The sequence below is a fragment of the Sceloporus undulatus genome, chromosome 1 (genome assembly GCF_019175285.1).
Source record: "Sceloporus undulatus isolate JIND9_A2432 ecotype Alabama chromosome 1, SceUnd_v1.1, whole genome shotgun sequence".
Lineage (NCBI taxonomy): Eukaryota > Metazoa > Chordata > Lepidosauria > Squamata > Phrynosomatidae > Sceloporus > Sceloporus undulatus.
In genome coordinates, this window is record NC_056522.1 from 112,190,645 (window position 1) to 112,205,833 (window position 15,189).

At 41.0% G+C, this 15,189-nt stretch overlaps 1 protein-coding gene across 3 annotated transcripts; it reads right to left on the reverse strand.

The window, feature by feature from the left end:
- Nucleotides 1–5,699: 5,699 nt before the first annotated feature.
- MTRES1 (mitochondrial transcription rescue factor 1) lies at nt 5,700–14,846 on the reverse strand. Of its 3 annotated transcripts, XM_042445628.1 has the most exons (5): nt 14,733–14,846; nt 12,664–12,837; nt 9,738–10,182; nt 9,126–9,198; nt 5,700–7,455 (listed from the first exon to the last, which is right to left on the reverse strand). In XM_042445628.1, the coding sequence occupies exons 3-5, from the start codon at nt 10,172–10,174 to the stop codon at nt 7,279–7,281; spliced, it is 687 nt and encodes a 228-aa protein (XP_042301562.1). In that variant the 5' UTR covers nt 10,175–10,182; nt 12,664–12,837; nt 14,733–14,846; the 3' UTR covers nt 5,700–7,278. The 3 variants fall into 3 exon arrangements, with proteins under 3 accessions (XP_042301562.1, XP_042301563.1, XP_042301564.1); XM_042445629.1 differs by lacking the exon at nt 12,664–12,837 and having other exon boundaries at nt 14,733–14,810; XM_042445630.1 differs by lacking the exons at nt 12,664–12,837; nt 14,733–14,846 and adding an exon at nt 14,412–14,678.
- Nucleotides 14,847–15,189: the final 343 nt, after the last annotated feature.

Sequence of the window (15,189 nt, forward strand, 5' to 3'; positions counted from 1 at the left end):
GCCCACATTATTTTTGTTAGTAAATAAAACTAAAATTACTGCAGACTTTCAAATGTTTAAAATATTAAAATATCTTATGTATCTATATATTTGATTATTTGGAATGGTATATGAAATGCTCTCTGCATCATGTCAGTTATATATTTGTCTTTAGATACAGTGGCAACCTGGTTATTTCGTTATTATAGAAATAATATTTTTTTCCTTTAATATTTCTAACTAATACATGCCTTGGAATTACCTGAAGCCCACATCATCAAACGTATCGATGGTATGTTTCTGTTAATTACACTCAGACACCAGTGAAATTTTAACCATTTTGCCTTTTCATTACATTCCTATGATAGGGAGAAATAAAATCACTTGGATCAACAGGATTGGAGCCAGAGAACATATGTCACATTTTTGTCTGTTTGAAATCAGTCATCACTAAAAAGCTAATGTGTTGCATAAATTCCTCCATAACTAAAACATAACTTTCTCTGCATCACAACCCATTGGATTTTTCTGAAATGCTCATGAAATACTCCCTGTCATCTAGTGTAGTGAAGGAAACCAGTCTCTCCTTGTGGATCTGTTATCTCCCTCAGTATGGTTTCATATGGAGCTCCGTGTGCATACTGGGTCATTTGTCAGGCTCTGGACTGGGGAGCTTAGCTTGGCTGATGCTAATGTCAATTATTACCGAATAGTAATTGTTTCTAGGTTGACACACCAATATTATACCTCTGTGCATTTATTTTATCATATATCCAAATAAATTTCTGTATATTTATTTTGTGGGTTTAGAAGAGTTTATTCCTGACGTTTCACCAGCATCCGGCTGGCATCTTCAGAGAACGCATTCTCTGAGGATGACACCCACAGATGCTGGCAAAACATCAGGAATAAATTTTTCTAGAACATGGCCACATAGCCTGAAAAACCCATGAAAAACTATGGATGCTGGCCATGAAAGCCTTCAACTTCACAAATTTCTATATTGTTACAACAGAATTAATTTAATATTTTAATTCCGTTCTTAAAAATACACTGCCTCCCAGTATTGCACATTGCTTCTATAATTACATAGATAGGTTTTTCAGTGCCAAGGACTGGCACAGCTCTTTTGAAACCATTTGCTTATAAGACAGATGCTGCAAACTGGCAACTTCATGATGCTAGGGTGCATGTAGACTGCATGAATAAAATATATTTATTTTAAACATAGCTAGGAGAACATTTTACCAAAGGTAAGCTGGTAAAAATATCTGCATTCCCCCCCCCTCTAATATTAATGCATATTTAACAAAATGAATGTATCAATTGAAGGGGTCTGTTGTTGGTTGTTTTGTCTACCAGCTAGTAACGCCAAATGGAAGACAACACATTAAAAGGTAGTAGCATTTCTCTTGCTCTTCAAAGTAGAATTAAGTATACAGATATTTTATACAGTTTGCATTGTCTCTCAACTAATAGAATATATGAACAACTGAGTCCTGTCCATGTTTAGAAAATAGATTATAAAATACAGTACATTTTTGTTTGGTATATGGCTTCAATTAAATGTAACATACAAAAACTGATTTTAAAATGTCAGTGGGTTTGAAAAAGCTGTGTGGCAACACCAACAGTGAGGTTCAATGAGATTTGCTTGGAGGTAAGTATGTGTAGGATTGCAGCCTCTCATTCTGCTGCCTCTTTCAAAATATGTGTCAGATGGATACCCCAATGGAAATTCATAGTGACTGTATTATAATCCAAATAGCCTCTATGCTACTGTATCTGTGGAAAAGCTGTATTTATATCCATAGGCATTGATGGGTTCACATACATTCTGTGCAGTGGTGGGGGCATCCCCACAGCTTAAGAGTAACCTGTGACACCTCTGCAGATGCTTTTTTTACTCATCTTAAATAAACGCTTTGGTAGAAAATGATCAAAAACAACCTCCCTGTTGCAAAGAGCCCTGGCCACATAGAACTAAACTATTGGACAATCACAGAAAGATTCACTGTGATCCACCAGGTGTTTTTGGCAAGCTGTAGCTTGTGCAGATACACTCAATATAAGAACAATCTGCACACACCCCTTTCCCATGAGTCTAATGCATAGGATTCTACAAAGAGGCCTGTCCTATCCACCTACCAAATGGGAACTATAAAGATGAATTCCAGTTGTGCCCTCCCCTCCCTCCTTCCAACTGTCATCTGGCCTTAAAGGGAACAAAAGGACAGGCCCAATGCCATCAGGCCTGAAGAGGAAGAGCCCTCCCCTCCCTCCTTCCAACTGTCATCTGGCCTTAGAGGGAGCGAAAGGACAGCCCCAACGCCATCGGGCCCAGCCTCGATTAAGAAGAAGAGCCCTCCCTCCAGTCCATCTGCCTTGGTCCAGGCCTCAGAGGGAAAGAAGAATGATGGACCCTGATCCCCTCCCCGCCACCATTCCCTTCTCCTTTTGTGTCGTGTCTTTTTAGATTGTAAGCCTGAGGGCAGGGAACCGTCTATTATCCCCTCTGTTGTAAGCCGCCTGGATGCCCAGTGATTGGGCGGCATATAAATTAATCCTATTATTGTCCAGAAAGCATGGTATTAGTAACTACCTTCAGGCCCATATCTGACTGATATATCTTTGATGCTGAATCTCAGCACACTGCTTTTTTAAAAGTGATTCCTCTTGATATCTCAGATGTTCACACATAGAAAAAAATACACAGAATAATGACTTGAGATAAGAGAATTATAACTGAAAGGAAGCGCACTCTGCTGTTTTGCCAACCAGAGTTTTTACCACAGGATCTTGTCCATCTATTTGTTGTATGCCTTCAGGTTGTTTCTATCTTATGGCAAACCTAGCATGGGGTTTTCTTGGCAAGATTTGTTCATAGGGAGTTTGCCTTTTTCGGAGTGTGTGGCCTGCCCAAGTTTACCCAGTGGGTTTCCATGGCTGGAGATTCAAACCCAGGTCTCCAGAGTCCACATGTCCAGAGTCCTAGTCCAGTGCTCAAACCACTACATCATGCTGGCTCTTTGTCCATATCTCTAAATGCATTAGTTACTACATCCCACCTGTAACACTGATAAAGATGGTTGGATTCACCAAACACCTCCCATAGATGGAAAAGTTTCTTCCATCTACAGGGAGCTTTTGATCCAACCAAACCTTCCTGTCTTAATAGGTTAGGAACTATTTGCTTTTACTTCCTCGCTGTTCCCTGCTATTCTCTCTCCAAAACAATGTGTGCTAGTGACAGTGTGAGAGATATAGCACAGTCTTCTGGCGCTACAGGGGGTGCGATCAGGACAAGTCACTGTCCTTCCACAAGAAAAGTGTTCTTAGTGGAACAATTTGCTCTTTCACCACCCGACTAAAACTCTAGAGGCAACCTAGTGGTTTAAACCCAACATTGTACAGGCTTTGCAGTACCAATGTGACAGAACTGGTCCTTACTTCCTTGCAGTCCTGTGCACAGTCCAAGACTAACTAGGGGTGTCCCAGCCTCCCAGACCACTTTTTTTAGTGGTATAGAGAACTCTACAGAGGGAAGGGAGCTCACCCACAAAAGGTTTGTCCATGAATGCTGCCTGTTGGATTTTGGCCAATTATTTTTACTACCTATAATAGCGCTTCAGCTACAACCCTCAGAACGCTTTAGCTTGCCCAGAATTATGAACCACTGAAGTCATTTTGCACATAAGCACTGCAAGCCAAATCTTCTAAAGTTAGTCAAGAAGTTATTCCTAGTTTTGTAGTTTTTAAAAAAGTTTTTCATAATTTCCAACAAGAGTTCAGAGATTTTTATGTATTTCCTTGCAGCCAAATGAAGTGCAATTAAAACCTTTTAATTGCTTGCTTTATAAAAACTAAATTTGATGTAATTATTAGGCTAACCCCAACTGTTTTATTTACTGAGTTTATGTTAAGCAGTATCGCCAGCATCTTGTATTTAAAAGAAAATCCATTATTAATAAAGGATTTGCTCATATTGAATCCACATCTTTGTGTTTTTATTTTTACAAGTTTAACTTGCATTTGAGCAAAAGTGAAAAGATATGTATTATACTGGATGCAACAACAGCCAAAATCCTGCATTAGGGCTGCGATTTATAACTACAGTGACAGAGCTACATCACTGACTTGTAAGAAAATTGTGACAATGTGCAACAACATGCCATACAGAATGTTCCACTGCTCATCAAGGCTTCCCACTGCACAGCAAGGAGGTGTAAAGTTTGGGGGATAGGCATTTCCCCAATCAGGTGTAGGACACTCATAAATCTCCATTGCAGTGTTTTGGATTTGTAGTGCCCTGTGGCACTGTTGAGGACTACTGCCCCCTCCTTGCACTATCATTGCACAAGAGCAGGCCAGTCACAAAGTGCCATATTGTTGTACATCATGTTTGTTGCACAACTGTGCCTTTCGTTCCAGTTGTGCAATGGTCCCAATGTCACAGCTATGACAATACTCCCCACATGGGAATATGACCTGCACAACATCACAATTCTAAACTGCATTGTAAGTTGGTTTACCATATATTCCCAGTAGAATATCAGCTAATACTTTATGAAAAGGGATCTTGCAGCAGCTTTGAAACTAACTGATAGAAGTTGACTAGTACTTAAATAGACTCAAGTCTATGAAAGCTTCATGCTACCAATTTCTGTCTTTCAGTTAATCTCAAAGGTGCTGCAACATCCATTTGTATACTGATTTTCCAGACTAACATGGCTACGTCTTTGAAAACTAATACTTTAGATCAGTGGTTCCCAAACTCTGGCCCTCCAGGTGTTTGGGACTTCAGTTCTCAGAATTCCTGACTGTTGGGTAAGTTAGCTGGGGCTTTCTGGGAGCTGGAAGTCCAAAATACCTGGAGGACTAAAGGTTGGGAATCACTGCTTTAGATGGTTGATATTTATCATGTATGATTCCTACACTTAGAAAGTTACTGCAATTTTAAAAAAGAAGTTTTGCCTTAGATCCAAAAGTGCTCTTTTTTGAGAGCAGACGGCACTAGCGAAAGGTTATCCCATTTTATCAACTGTTCTTTCAGCCTCCTTTTCCCAGGGCTATCTCACACAGTATTCCAAAGAACAGCTTTATAGCAAACCTTCAGTAGTCAGTATCTCTTGCCACCAACCTACTTGTTCCAAAATGGTGAGGAGGCAAGACTTGATATGGCAGTGAAATTTGTTCTACTGAATAAAAGGGTCAGAGAAATGTAATGAAGAAAACCAGAGCACCAAGTAGAAATTCCAAGAACTTTTCATCAGTGGATTGCCTGCACACTGTTGTAATAAACCCTGGAGTTGCACAATGAAAACATCAGAATTCTATGTTTCTTTGTAAGGTATGTTTCTTTGTAAGGCAGCTTAATTTGGCTATCCAATGGTACATTGTTCATTAACCTGTTGAATGATGAGGACCAACAAAATTGAGTGTGTACCCTAGAACACTTATTCTGCAACACAATAGGATCCCATGGCAAATGTGCAAGAGGTTCTTAGCAGGTACATCGTGTGGAAGAGGTGTGCTTTATACTTTACTGTGATTTAACAACTGTTTTACTACCACCAGTTTTGTTGGACTGAATAACTAGGTATTTTGAACATTAAAAGGTTGGCTAGCAATTCAGTTGCTATTTCACTGTGTCTATAAAGCTTTTGAAAACCAAGAACTTCCTATCCCTTAGATCACAAAAACTCACTTACACAGTTTTGTTTATTCACACTGCGATTTAATTTTTTTATATGGCAACAAATGTTATAAGAAAAGAGCCACAATTTTGGACTGACAAAAATCGTACTCATATTAACTAAAGGGATTTATTTCCAGGGTGATATACTATACTTACCTCCATATTGGAAACCTTTATTTTGCTTTCCTATATCATATAACCTTAGGCGATAAGAAGACCATTATCTTTTTACTTCGTTTGCCCTTTACTGTTCAGCAGTTCCTCAACTGATTGCTAGCTCACACTGTCTATGGAAGTGTACAGGTATCTTCTTAAGCTGCTTGTCTACATTAAAACATGGGGCACAATAAGGATGAGGGCCAACTAGTCTCTCTTAAACTGAAACAAGGATTCTGGTTGCAGCAGAACCAGGAAAACAGGGATGTTTCTGCTGCCCCTGAAAAGTGCTCCCTGAAATCTAGTCCACGTGGAATTTGGGAGTGGGGCATAGGGACTTCAGAAGGAAAGGGAGAAAGGTAAAGTTCTGTTACATTACTTGAGTTTCACGCTGTGTTGACTATAATCCTAAACTGCCAAACAGTAAAAATGTTGCACAAAACTAGTGCATGTTAAAATATGTAGGCATATATGCTTTGCTCCAGAGTATTGTGTGTTCTAATGCGAACTGGAAGTGCTGTAATGACTACATCTGCATAAGGTGAGGTGAGTAAAGTACAGCCTTCCAGATGTTGGCCTGCCACTCCCATCAGTGCTAATCAGCATACCCAATAGTGTGGAATGCCAAGAGCTGCTGTCTTATTTGGAGGACAACATTTTGCCCATCTCCACCAAGGACAACAGATGTGTCTGCAGAGCTTCTCCCAGTGAAATGAACAGAGCAAGTTGTGTATTCCACACCCCTTATGTTCTTACTGAAACAAATACAAGGCTTTCAAGTGGTATGTACATGACTAACTTTCTAACACACCTTCTGACCCAAAGTTTACATGTTGGAATTTCTGAGACAAATTACTCAATTCTAACAGTGATCCTGATTTCAACACTTTTATAGAATTTTACTTTGATAGCAAAATCTCAGGAGCCAGCAGATGGATCCATATTTCACACAGGCACAAGATGTAAAAGGAAATCAAGATGCCACCACTTAGGCTTCTAACTCAGTGATTTGCTAGAAAGGGAATTGTGCAGTACGTGCCTACCAGGGTATTTTCTCTTTCAGGGATCAACTTCATGCAATGATTTGCCTACTAGTTTCACAAGACACAGAGTGAAGCAAAGTCCAGTTTTCTTCTCTCCAAAAAGGAGATTTTTTACATCTCAGTCACACTGTTTAAATAAAAGCAGAGACAATGTAAGATCAGCCTTCCCTTTTATTCCTTATGTTTCCTGCAGAAATTTTGCTCTCCCTTTCCAAATGAAACAAAAAGCAGCAAACTGTCAGAGACAAAAGTGATGCTTATGGTAAGGAAGGTGGCATGCCATCACATACCCTTTAAATAATTAAAAGAAAAAGTGCAAGAATTTTGTGTAACCAAAATCCATATATTGTATTAACAAATAGGTTGCTCATAGGGAAACTACCACCACATGCAAATCACAGTTCATTTAAATACATCCTGCTTGGGCACCTTTAAGTTTCTCCAGCGCCTCAACACCACTCTGTATTTATCACCATCATCCTTCTCTGAAGCTTTCCTTAACACAACTCTCATTACTACAGCAGTTTCTGTTTCTTTATCTTCTCCAATTATGAGATCCAGTGTGTCACCAACTTTTACCTGAAGAGAAGAATACCATCAGCTTTAATTTGATTATATTTGTGTATTTAATTTTTTTATTCCCTTACACCATTAACAGAAATTGGTTTAAATGGCCTGCTTGACAATGTTTTGATTCCACACTTTTCATTCCCACCCCAAATTGCAGCTAGAGGAAGGTTGCAAATATGGCTGCATGATACCAGTTATGATGGCAATGTTTGCAGACCCAACATATGTTCTCTTGTTAACATCTCCAGTGAAAGAAGACAGGAAGTATGTAGATGTCTAAATATCAATGACCCAAGAATCTTGTAGAACCTTAGGCACTAAGAAATAGGTTGAGGCAAAAACTTTGGGGAATAAAGGCCCACAAAAGTTTGAGTCACAAATGTTTATATAATAATACACTCCTAAGGTACTAGAAGAGTGGTCCAAATGCCACAAAACAGTGCAAACATTCCTCCCCGGCAGTGGAAAGGGATGTATACTCTTTTAGGTCTCTACCTTGCCAGCAAAAAGGGGTGTGTGTGCCAGGGATAAATTCAGGAAGTCTTTGATCTTGTGACTCAAAGGTCCTTCTGTTCTTACAACCCAGAATGGCAGATGAGACATAAGTGCACCAGCCCTGGAGCTGGCATACTTAACTCTCCCTGCCCGCACTCCCACAATCCACCTGACTGAATGAGAGCTCCAGTAATCAACTGCCCTGTTCAAGCCTTGCAAACTAAAGGCAGCCTTGGCTTAATTGAATCAATCCACCTATAGTATGGTCTCCTTTTCGTACTGCCTTTTATTTTCCCAAGCATTATCTTTTCCAATGAGTCATGTTGTGTCATGGTACATCCAACATAGCTACCTACTAGAATGTCCTGTGCTTAACTGAGTTGTTTTATCTGACAAATCAAATTGTTACTTAATCAAATTATGTAAATAAGCACACAGATTCAGGTATTTCATTCAAACATACTGTGAGAACTGTTTCTTATTCTTCATCAAGGCTAGAATGGTGGAAACAGAAGAGAAGGAATTAGAGGGGCAAAATGTATAAATTAGTTGTTACTTCTCTGATTTTGACCAGTGAAAATCTATCCAAATATTTCTAGTATTGGAATGGCTTCCTTTTAAAAATCTCTATTCATCATAGTGGCTGGTTTGCATGGACTTCTTAACTATGGGAAAATGCTGGGCAGGGCGATTGCTCAGCCAAAGCCTCTTCCTGGCTGGGCTTTTTCACCAGGGAAGGAGCCCAGCTGAGGAGAGGCTAGGAAGGGCGTTAGCTCACCCTGAAGCCTCTTCCCAGCCCAGCTCCCTTCCTGAGAGAAAGTCCCGCTGCGGAGAGGCTGGGCAGGGTGAGCGATCGCCCTGCAGTCTGTCCGCAGCCAGGCTGCCTCAGGAAGTTGGACTCTTGATTTATCCATGGGTCATACCAAAATCCATCCTTCTGCCCACAAAAGTTGACCTCAACTTATACACGAGGTCGACTTACAGTAGAGTATATACAGTACGCTGCAAGTAAAAATGAGGCAAATGGCTAAATGCAACCCAATGTCCTGATATGGCAATGAAACATGCTCTTAATGCACCGCTATTATTTTAATAAGATTGACATTACATGTGAGATGTGTTTATCAGTTCTACATCTTTATGTTTTACCAGTTTCGGTTAAACGTATTTCTGGAAAGCCTTACCGATCTACTTTTCTTCCATAGTTTCTCTCCATTCAGCCTGAGTTCACCATTGTAGAAGGCATCTTCCACTTTGCTTTGAAACAAAAAGCATTCTTAATTTTTCATACAAATACCTCAACCACTGCTATCTGATGCCTCTCTTGAGCACAAAGGAGCATTCAAAGGACATCCTCATTCAACTCAACAAACTGAAAAATTCTTCACTGAATTCACCACTCAATTCACTCAGTTCACCACTCAACTGAATGAAGATGCCTTTTGGACAAGAAATCTGTGCCTGCATCATAGGGCATACAAAGTAAGGAGCTAGAGAGAAGATAAGATTTAAACATATAGTCTCTCCTTTGGTAATGCAAATAATCCTATGTATTTTCCTAAAGCCTGAGTTATATTATTTAGCTTGTCACTCTGCTGTGATAGGGATTTTAGCTTCAGGCTACAGTCTGAATGGACTGCTGAATAGCAGAAATGATAACTTTCCTCTCACTTATTCCTGCTGGATAAAGAACATGACAATCTTTTATCTAATTTGTTCTAGCAATAAAATTCATTTTAAAAGGCTGTATTTTCCTCCTTTCTCTTTGCAAGCCTTTTTAAAAAAATTATACTTACTTTCTTGCAATATCTAGCCCAGATTTCATGATCACATCAAACCGAAAAGACTGTACTACTTTTTCAAGATCTTTGTAATCTTTCACTATAGCAGAATCATCTTCAAATTCATCTTCTGAATCACTTTTCTCCTCTTCTTCATCCTCCTCCTCAGTATCTTCTGACACAGTTTGTTTCATGTTCTTCCGAGAACTTTTGTTGCTTTTGAGCCGTACAGAAATCCTCGGCATATTTTTGGACAGGGGTATTAAAAATACACGGCATTTAATAGGAGAAATGCAAACGTGATTAGGGGTGAATGCTGTTATTGGCTGTTGGCTTGTAGAACAAAGAAACCTCTTCCATGGTGTGCAGGGTCCGTAAGGAGTCTTCTCCAAGAGTCCGAACCAGACATTAAGATTTCTAAAAGTACCAAGAGACAGCCTGCAACACGTCATAGCATACCCTGGAACAAGAAAATGAATACTTTGCAGTTCTGAGTGTACTGAAAATTTATCAGTAACAATGTAAAGCCTTTTTGTACATTAAAGAAGGGTATTACAAGCAGAAATTAGTGGCAATTACAAAGGCTCTAAGGCTATGATTATATACATACCTGAAATAATACCCACTGAATTCAGTGGGACTTGCTTCTGAATAGACATGACCACAATTGCACTGTAAGACTTTCTTTAAAAAATGTCAGAGTACATAAATCATTAATATAATGATCACCCACCAGACAGTTAAGCCCTTTGTAAGGCCTCTCTGCCTGCAATTCTCCTGTTCTAATCAATGGGACTTAGACATAACTTACATAACTTCAACTGGACTAAGCCTTGTAGTGCAACTTCTGCATTCTTCCTCATACCTCAAAATTGTGGAGAATCCAGCCATAGGAAGGATTCAAGTACTTTCTAAGATGTTTTGCAATATTCCATATACGTATTCTATACACATTCATAGGATACAGTACTAATAGGTCATTCTGCAGCACAGATATGTGTATTTGTGTAAAAGTGCATACATGTGCAAATCAAACTTTTCCTCTTACACATGCCAGGTTAGGAGAGGCTACTTTATGTTGACTTCAGTGTTAAATATTTTAGTTCACTGGCACAACTATCAGGCACACAGCAAAGTGACAATATGCAACAAACCACCACCACCACCCATGACATCATTCTAGTTCCCTCCCTTGTTTTCAGTTCCACTCCCTGTGTAGGTCTTTCCCACCATATGCATTTGAGCAGCAGTCAAAACTATTTAATACAAGTAATTCTGAGTTTATCTCCTGAGTGTGTATATGTGTGTGTGCCTTCAAGTCACCTGTTGACTTATGGCAACCCCATGAACTTCACAGGGCTTTCTTAAACAAGGAATACTCAAGAGGTGGTTTGCCAGTTCCTTCCTCTGAATACAGCGTACAGCACCTGGTGTTCACTGTTGGTCTCCCATCCAAGTACTAACCAGAGCTGAACTTGCTTGGTTGCCAAGATCAGATGAAACCTGGTATTTAGGCCATACATCCACTGCATAGCTGCAGGGAATGAATTACAGAACAATAAATACTCATTAAAACCATCATCTGCAAGCAAGGACCACATGGCTCCCATGGCTGAGAACATGTCCTGCAACATTTGCATCTTCCAGAATGTTTCCATGCAGACAGCGCCTAGTAGTGAATACTAGAAGGGACTTTTTGACAGTAAGAGTGGCTCAGCAATGGAACCAATTGTGTAAAGAGGTAGTGGAGTCTCTTTCTCTGAAGGTCTTCAGAAAGAGGCTTGACAGCTACCTGCTGGGATGCTCTAGCTGGAGATTCAGCATTGAGCAAGGGATTGGAACTGATGGCCCACAAGGCCCCTTCCAGCTCTGATTCTATTACCAGATGAAAGATACTACAGCCATCCCATCTCACCCTCATTATCAGGTATTTTTCTGGTAAGAAAATATCACAAGCATACATATGAACACCCCTCCCCTGAAATTTTTGATGGAGACAACAGGTCACTCTCAAATTCTGTCAACTGTATAACAGAAGGCCTTATCCAGTCTCTTCCACAAAACTGAAGACAGTTCTCCGTGAGCCTAGCAGAAAACTTATCTGGATCAGCAGGGCACACAGCTTCCTTATCAGGATCTAAACAGTTTTAGTCCAATCTGTACAGCAGACATTTAATGGGTTAATTCCACCATTGTTTATGGAATCCTTCAGGCATGTCTTCAAAATCCAGGCTCAGAAACAATGGCATTTTCCAGTGCCACAATCTAGTTTAGAGCCCCACTGGAGAACCAGTGTTTTTTTCTTGGAGCCAGTGGTTTCTTTAATGGAACACTGATCAAATGCTCACTCTCCCAAATTCTCTGGCAAGGGTTGTTACATATAGGGCAACTCTTTACAACAGGGGTAGGAAAGTGAGTATTTGGCCAGATGTTGGACTCAGCTCTCAACAACTCTAGAGTAGCCAATGATGGATGATGAGACTTGCCATTCAGTAGTATTTGGAGAGTCATCCATTGCCCATTCCTGCTTCATAGCCTGTCTTGAAAAGTCTACAACCAACCACCATCTCATACTTGTTTCTCCTACACCACAACAGGCCTTCTGTTTAATTCTGTGGAAATAACATATTCCCCTATAATTAACTCTTTCTGGTTTTATATCAACAAAATCATTTTTTAAAAATCCACTTTATTCATCTGTGTACTGGAATCTCTTTTCCCCATGTCTAATGATCAATTTCTGGAGATACAGGGGAGAGAAGAATGGGCATTAATATTATAAGTTGGGTTTTTAAAAAATCCTTTTAAAGATTGTTCACTGAATATTGTATGTCACCTTTACAGCTGAATTTTTAGCAAATCACACACTGAGGGTCAGGATTCCAGTTCAATCCTAGATACTGCCATTTGGAAGTTGAGTTCAACTGATAAGCAGTCTTACCATTGCAGACATTGGCTTGAATGCTGCTGCAGAAATGAGATTCCACCTAAACATTAGGAAGCACTTTTTTCCCCCAGTGGAATAGGGTATTTAGGAGTGTGGCAGATTCTCCATGTCTGGAAGTCTTTCTCTGGTTGGCTGGACATCTTTCAGGAATGCTGTTTTTGTGTATTCCTGCATGGCAAGGGGTTGGATTAGATGACCCTTGTGGGTCCTTCCAGCTCTAAGACTATTTGGTTCTATCATTCTATGCTGCATTACATAGTGGCTACACTTTTTTCCAGGGTCATGCAGGGCAGCACTGGTGAGAGAAAGCAGAGAAAAACTGCTGGCTCTGAGCTAGTTTCTCCAGTGCTTTAGTTCCATCGTGGCTACTAGAAGCATGGTGTAGTTACTCCAGCACAAAATACCAACAGGATACACACAGCCAAACTGTTCAGAAATCTGTACAGAAATGAATTAACACCACAGCTGCATTTCTATCCCTATTTACCTAAGAGTAAACCCACTTGTATATCAATCCACTTCCACAAAAAGACAAAGGATTCTGCTGTGTGTTCAGCAGAGTTTACTTCTAGTTTGAGTTATTTATTATAAAACAATAATTATATTTAATTATTATATTTTCTCTATCCTGTTTCCGTTTCCTCCAGGAACCAAAAAGTAGATATAGTACATGATTCTCCTCCCTCAGGCTAAAAAAGGGAGCCCATGTGCATATCCTCTGTGTGTGTGTGTACCTCACCTTTCACACATTAATGGGGACTTGGGTCCAGAGCACACTGCAGAAAATAATGCAGTTTGAGACTGCTTTAACTGCCCTGGCTCAATGCTAGGGAATCCTGGGAACTGTAATTTATTGTGGCTCCATAGCTGACAGAAAAGACTAAATGTCTCACAAAACTACAGTTCCCAGAATTCCCTAGCACTGAGCCAGGGCAGTAAAAGCGGTCTCAAACTGTATTATTTCTGCAGTGTGTTTTGGACCTTGGACTTCTAAAGTCCTAATCCAAACCTCACCAGCATTCATACATAGGAAGACTGCCAATGCCTTGCAAATCGCTTGTATCTTTTAGCAATGGGCACGCTATAGATTGCTACAGGGAAAGTACAGACTGTATAAACTAAGAACTCATCTAGTAGGGACTGCCACAGTTTGTAATCCAAAGGCTGTTGTGGCACCACAGTGGTGAAAGGGACTGGAAGGGCTGCCTAGTCCAACCCCTTACCATGCGTGAAGACACAGCTGCATTGCAGAAATAATGCAGTTTGGCATGCTATGGAATCCTGGGATTTGTAGTCTGTTTTGGTCCCACAGCTCTCTGGCAGAGAAGGCTAAATGCCACACAATGAGCCATGGCAGTGAAAGCGGTGCCCACCTGCATTGTGTCTGCAGTGCAGATGCAGCCACCGCTAAAGCACTCTTGCCATCCAACCTTTGCTTAAAGACCTCCAAAAAAGGCCTCCCAAGGTGGCCATTGGCCAGGTGCCCTGAGCGCAAAGGAGGACAAGGCACTCCTTTAAGGGCCAGGTGACCATGTCCCACAATTTCCTTGGGTGCCCTCTATTCTGAGCAGGACCAAGGCACACTGCTTTACTTTTATAGGGGTGGTTTTGGCTTTTCTCGCATGCCCTCCACTTTGAGCAGGGCTAAGAAGCATGCATTGTTTTAACTCTTAATTTAGTAACGCCCCACACTTTTCCTGAATGTCCTCCATTTTGAGCAGGGCTTAGACGCACAGACTTACATTCCTATGAGGGCTTTTAGCTTTTATGTGTGGCCATGTCCTCCGTTTTCCTCGAATGCCCTCCATTTTGAGCAGAACTAAAAAGCATGCATTTAGATTTCTGGGAGACCTTTTAAGTCTTAATTTGGTAACGCCCCACGCTTTTCTTGAACGCCTTCCATTTTGAGCATGCCTGAGCTGCGTGCATTTACATTCCTGGGAGTGCTTTTTGCATTTGGTCCTCATAGGCCCTCCATGTCCCCTTGAAGGTCCTCCCTCTGCCCGCCCTGGGCCCTGCTTGTTCCCGGGACAGTGCCAGCCCCTCTCCCTGCCCGCAACTACCTTCTGCGGCAGCCCAGGCCCCGCGCCGCTCGTCCCTGGTCCGTCCCCGTCCGCCTCCCTCCTCCCCTTCGTCCCTTCCTTTCCCTTCCCTTCCGCAGGAGCCCTCTATCGCCCTCTGCTGGGCAAAGCAGCCTCGGAGGACCCAGCAGCAGGGGAAAGGGACTAGGCCTCAGGGCCTAACTGCCAAGGCCACACAAAATGGAGGGCGCCCAGCAAGGGAAATGTGGGACCTCCTCACCTGCCCACGTTAAGATTTAAAAGCACTCACGTAAATGTAAACCCATGCCCCTCAGTCAGGATCATAATGGAAGGTGTTCAAGGAAAATGTGGCACATCACGGCCAAATAAAAGCTAAAAGCGTTCACTTGGATGTAAATTTGTGCCCTCTTCAGTCATTCTCAAAATGGGGGACGTTCAAGGAAAATGTGGGACATCATGGTCAAATAAAAGCTGAAGA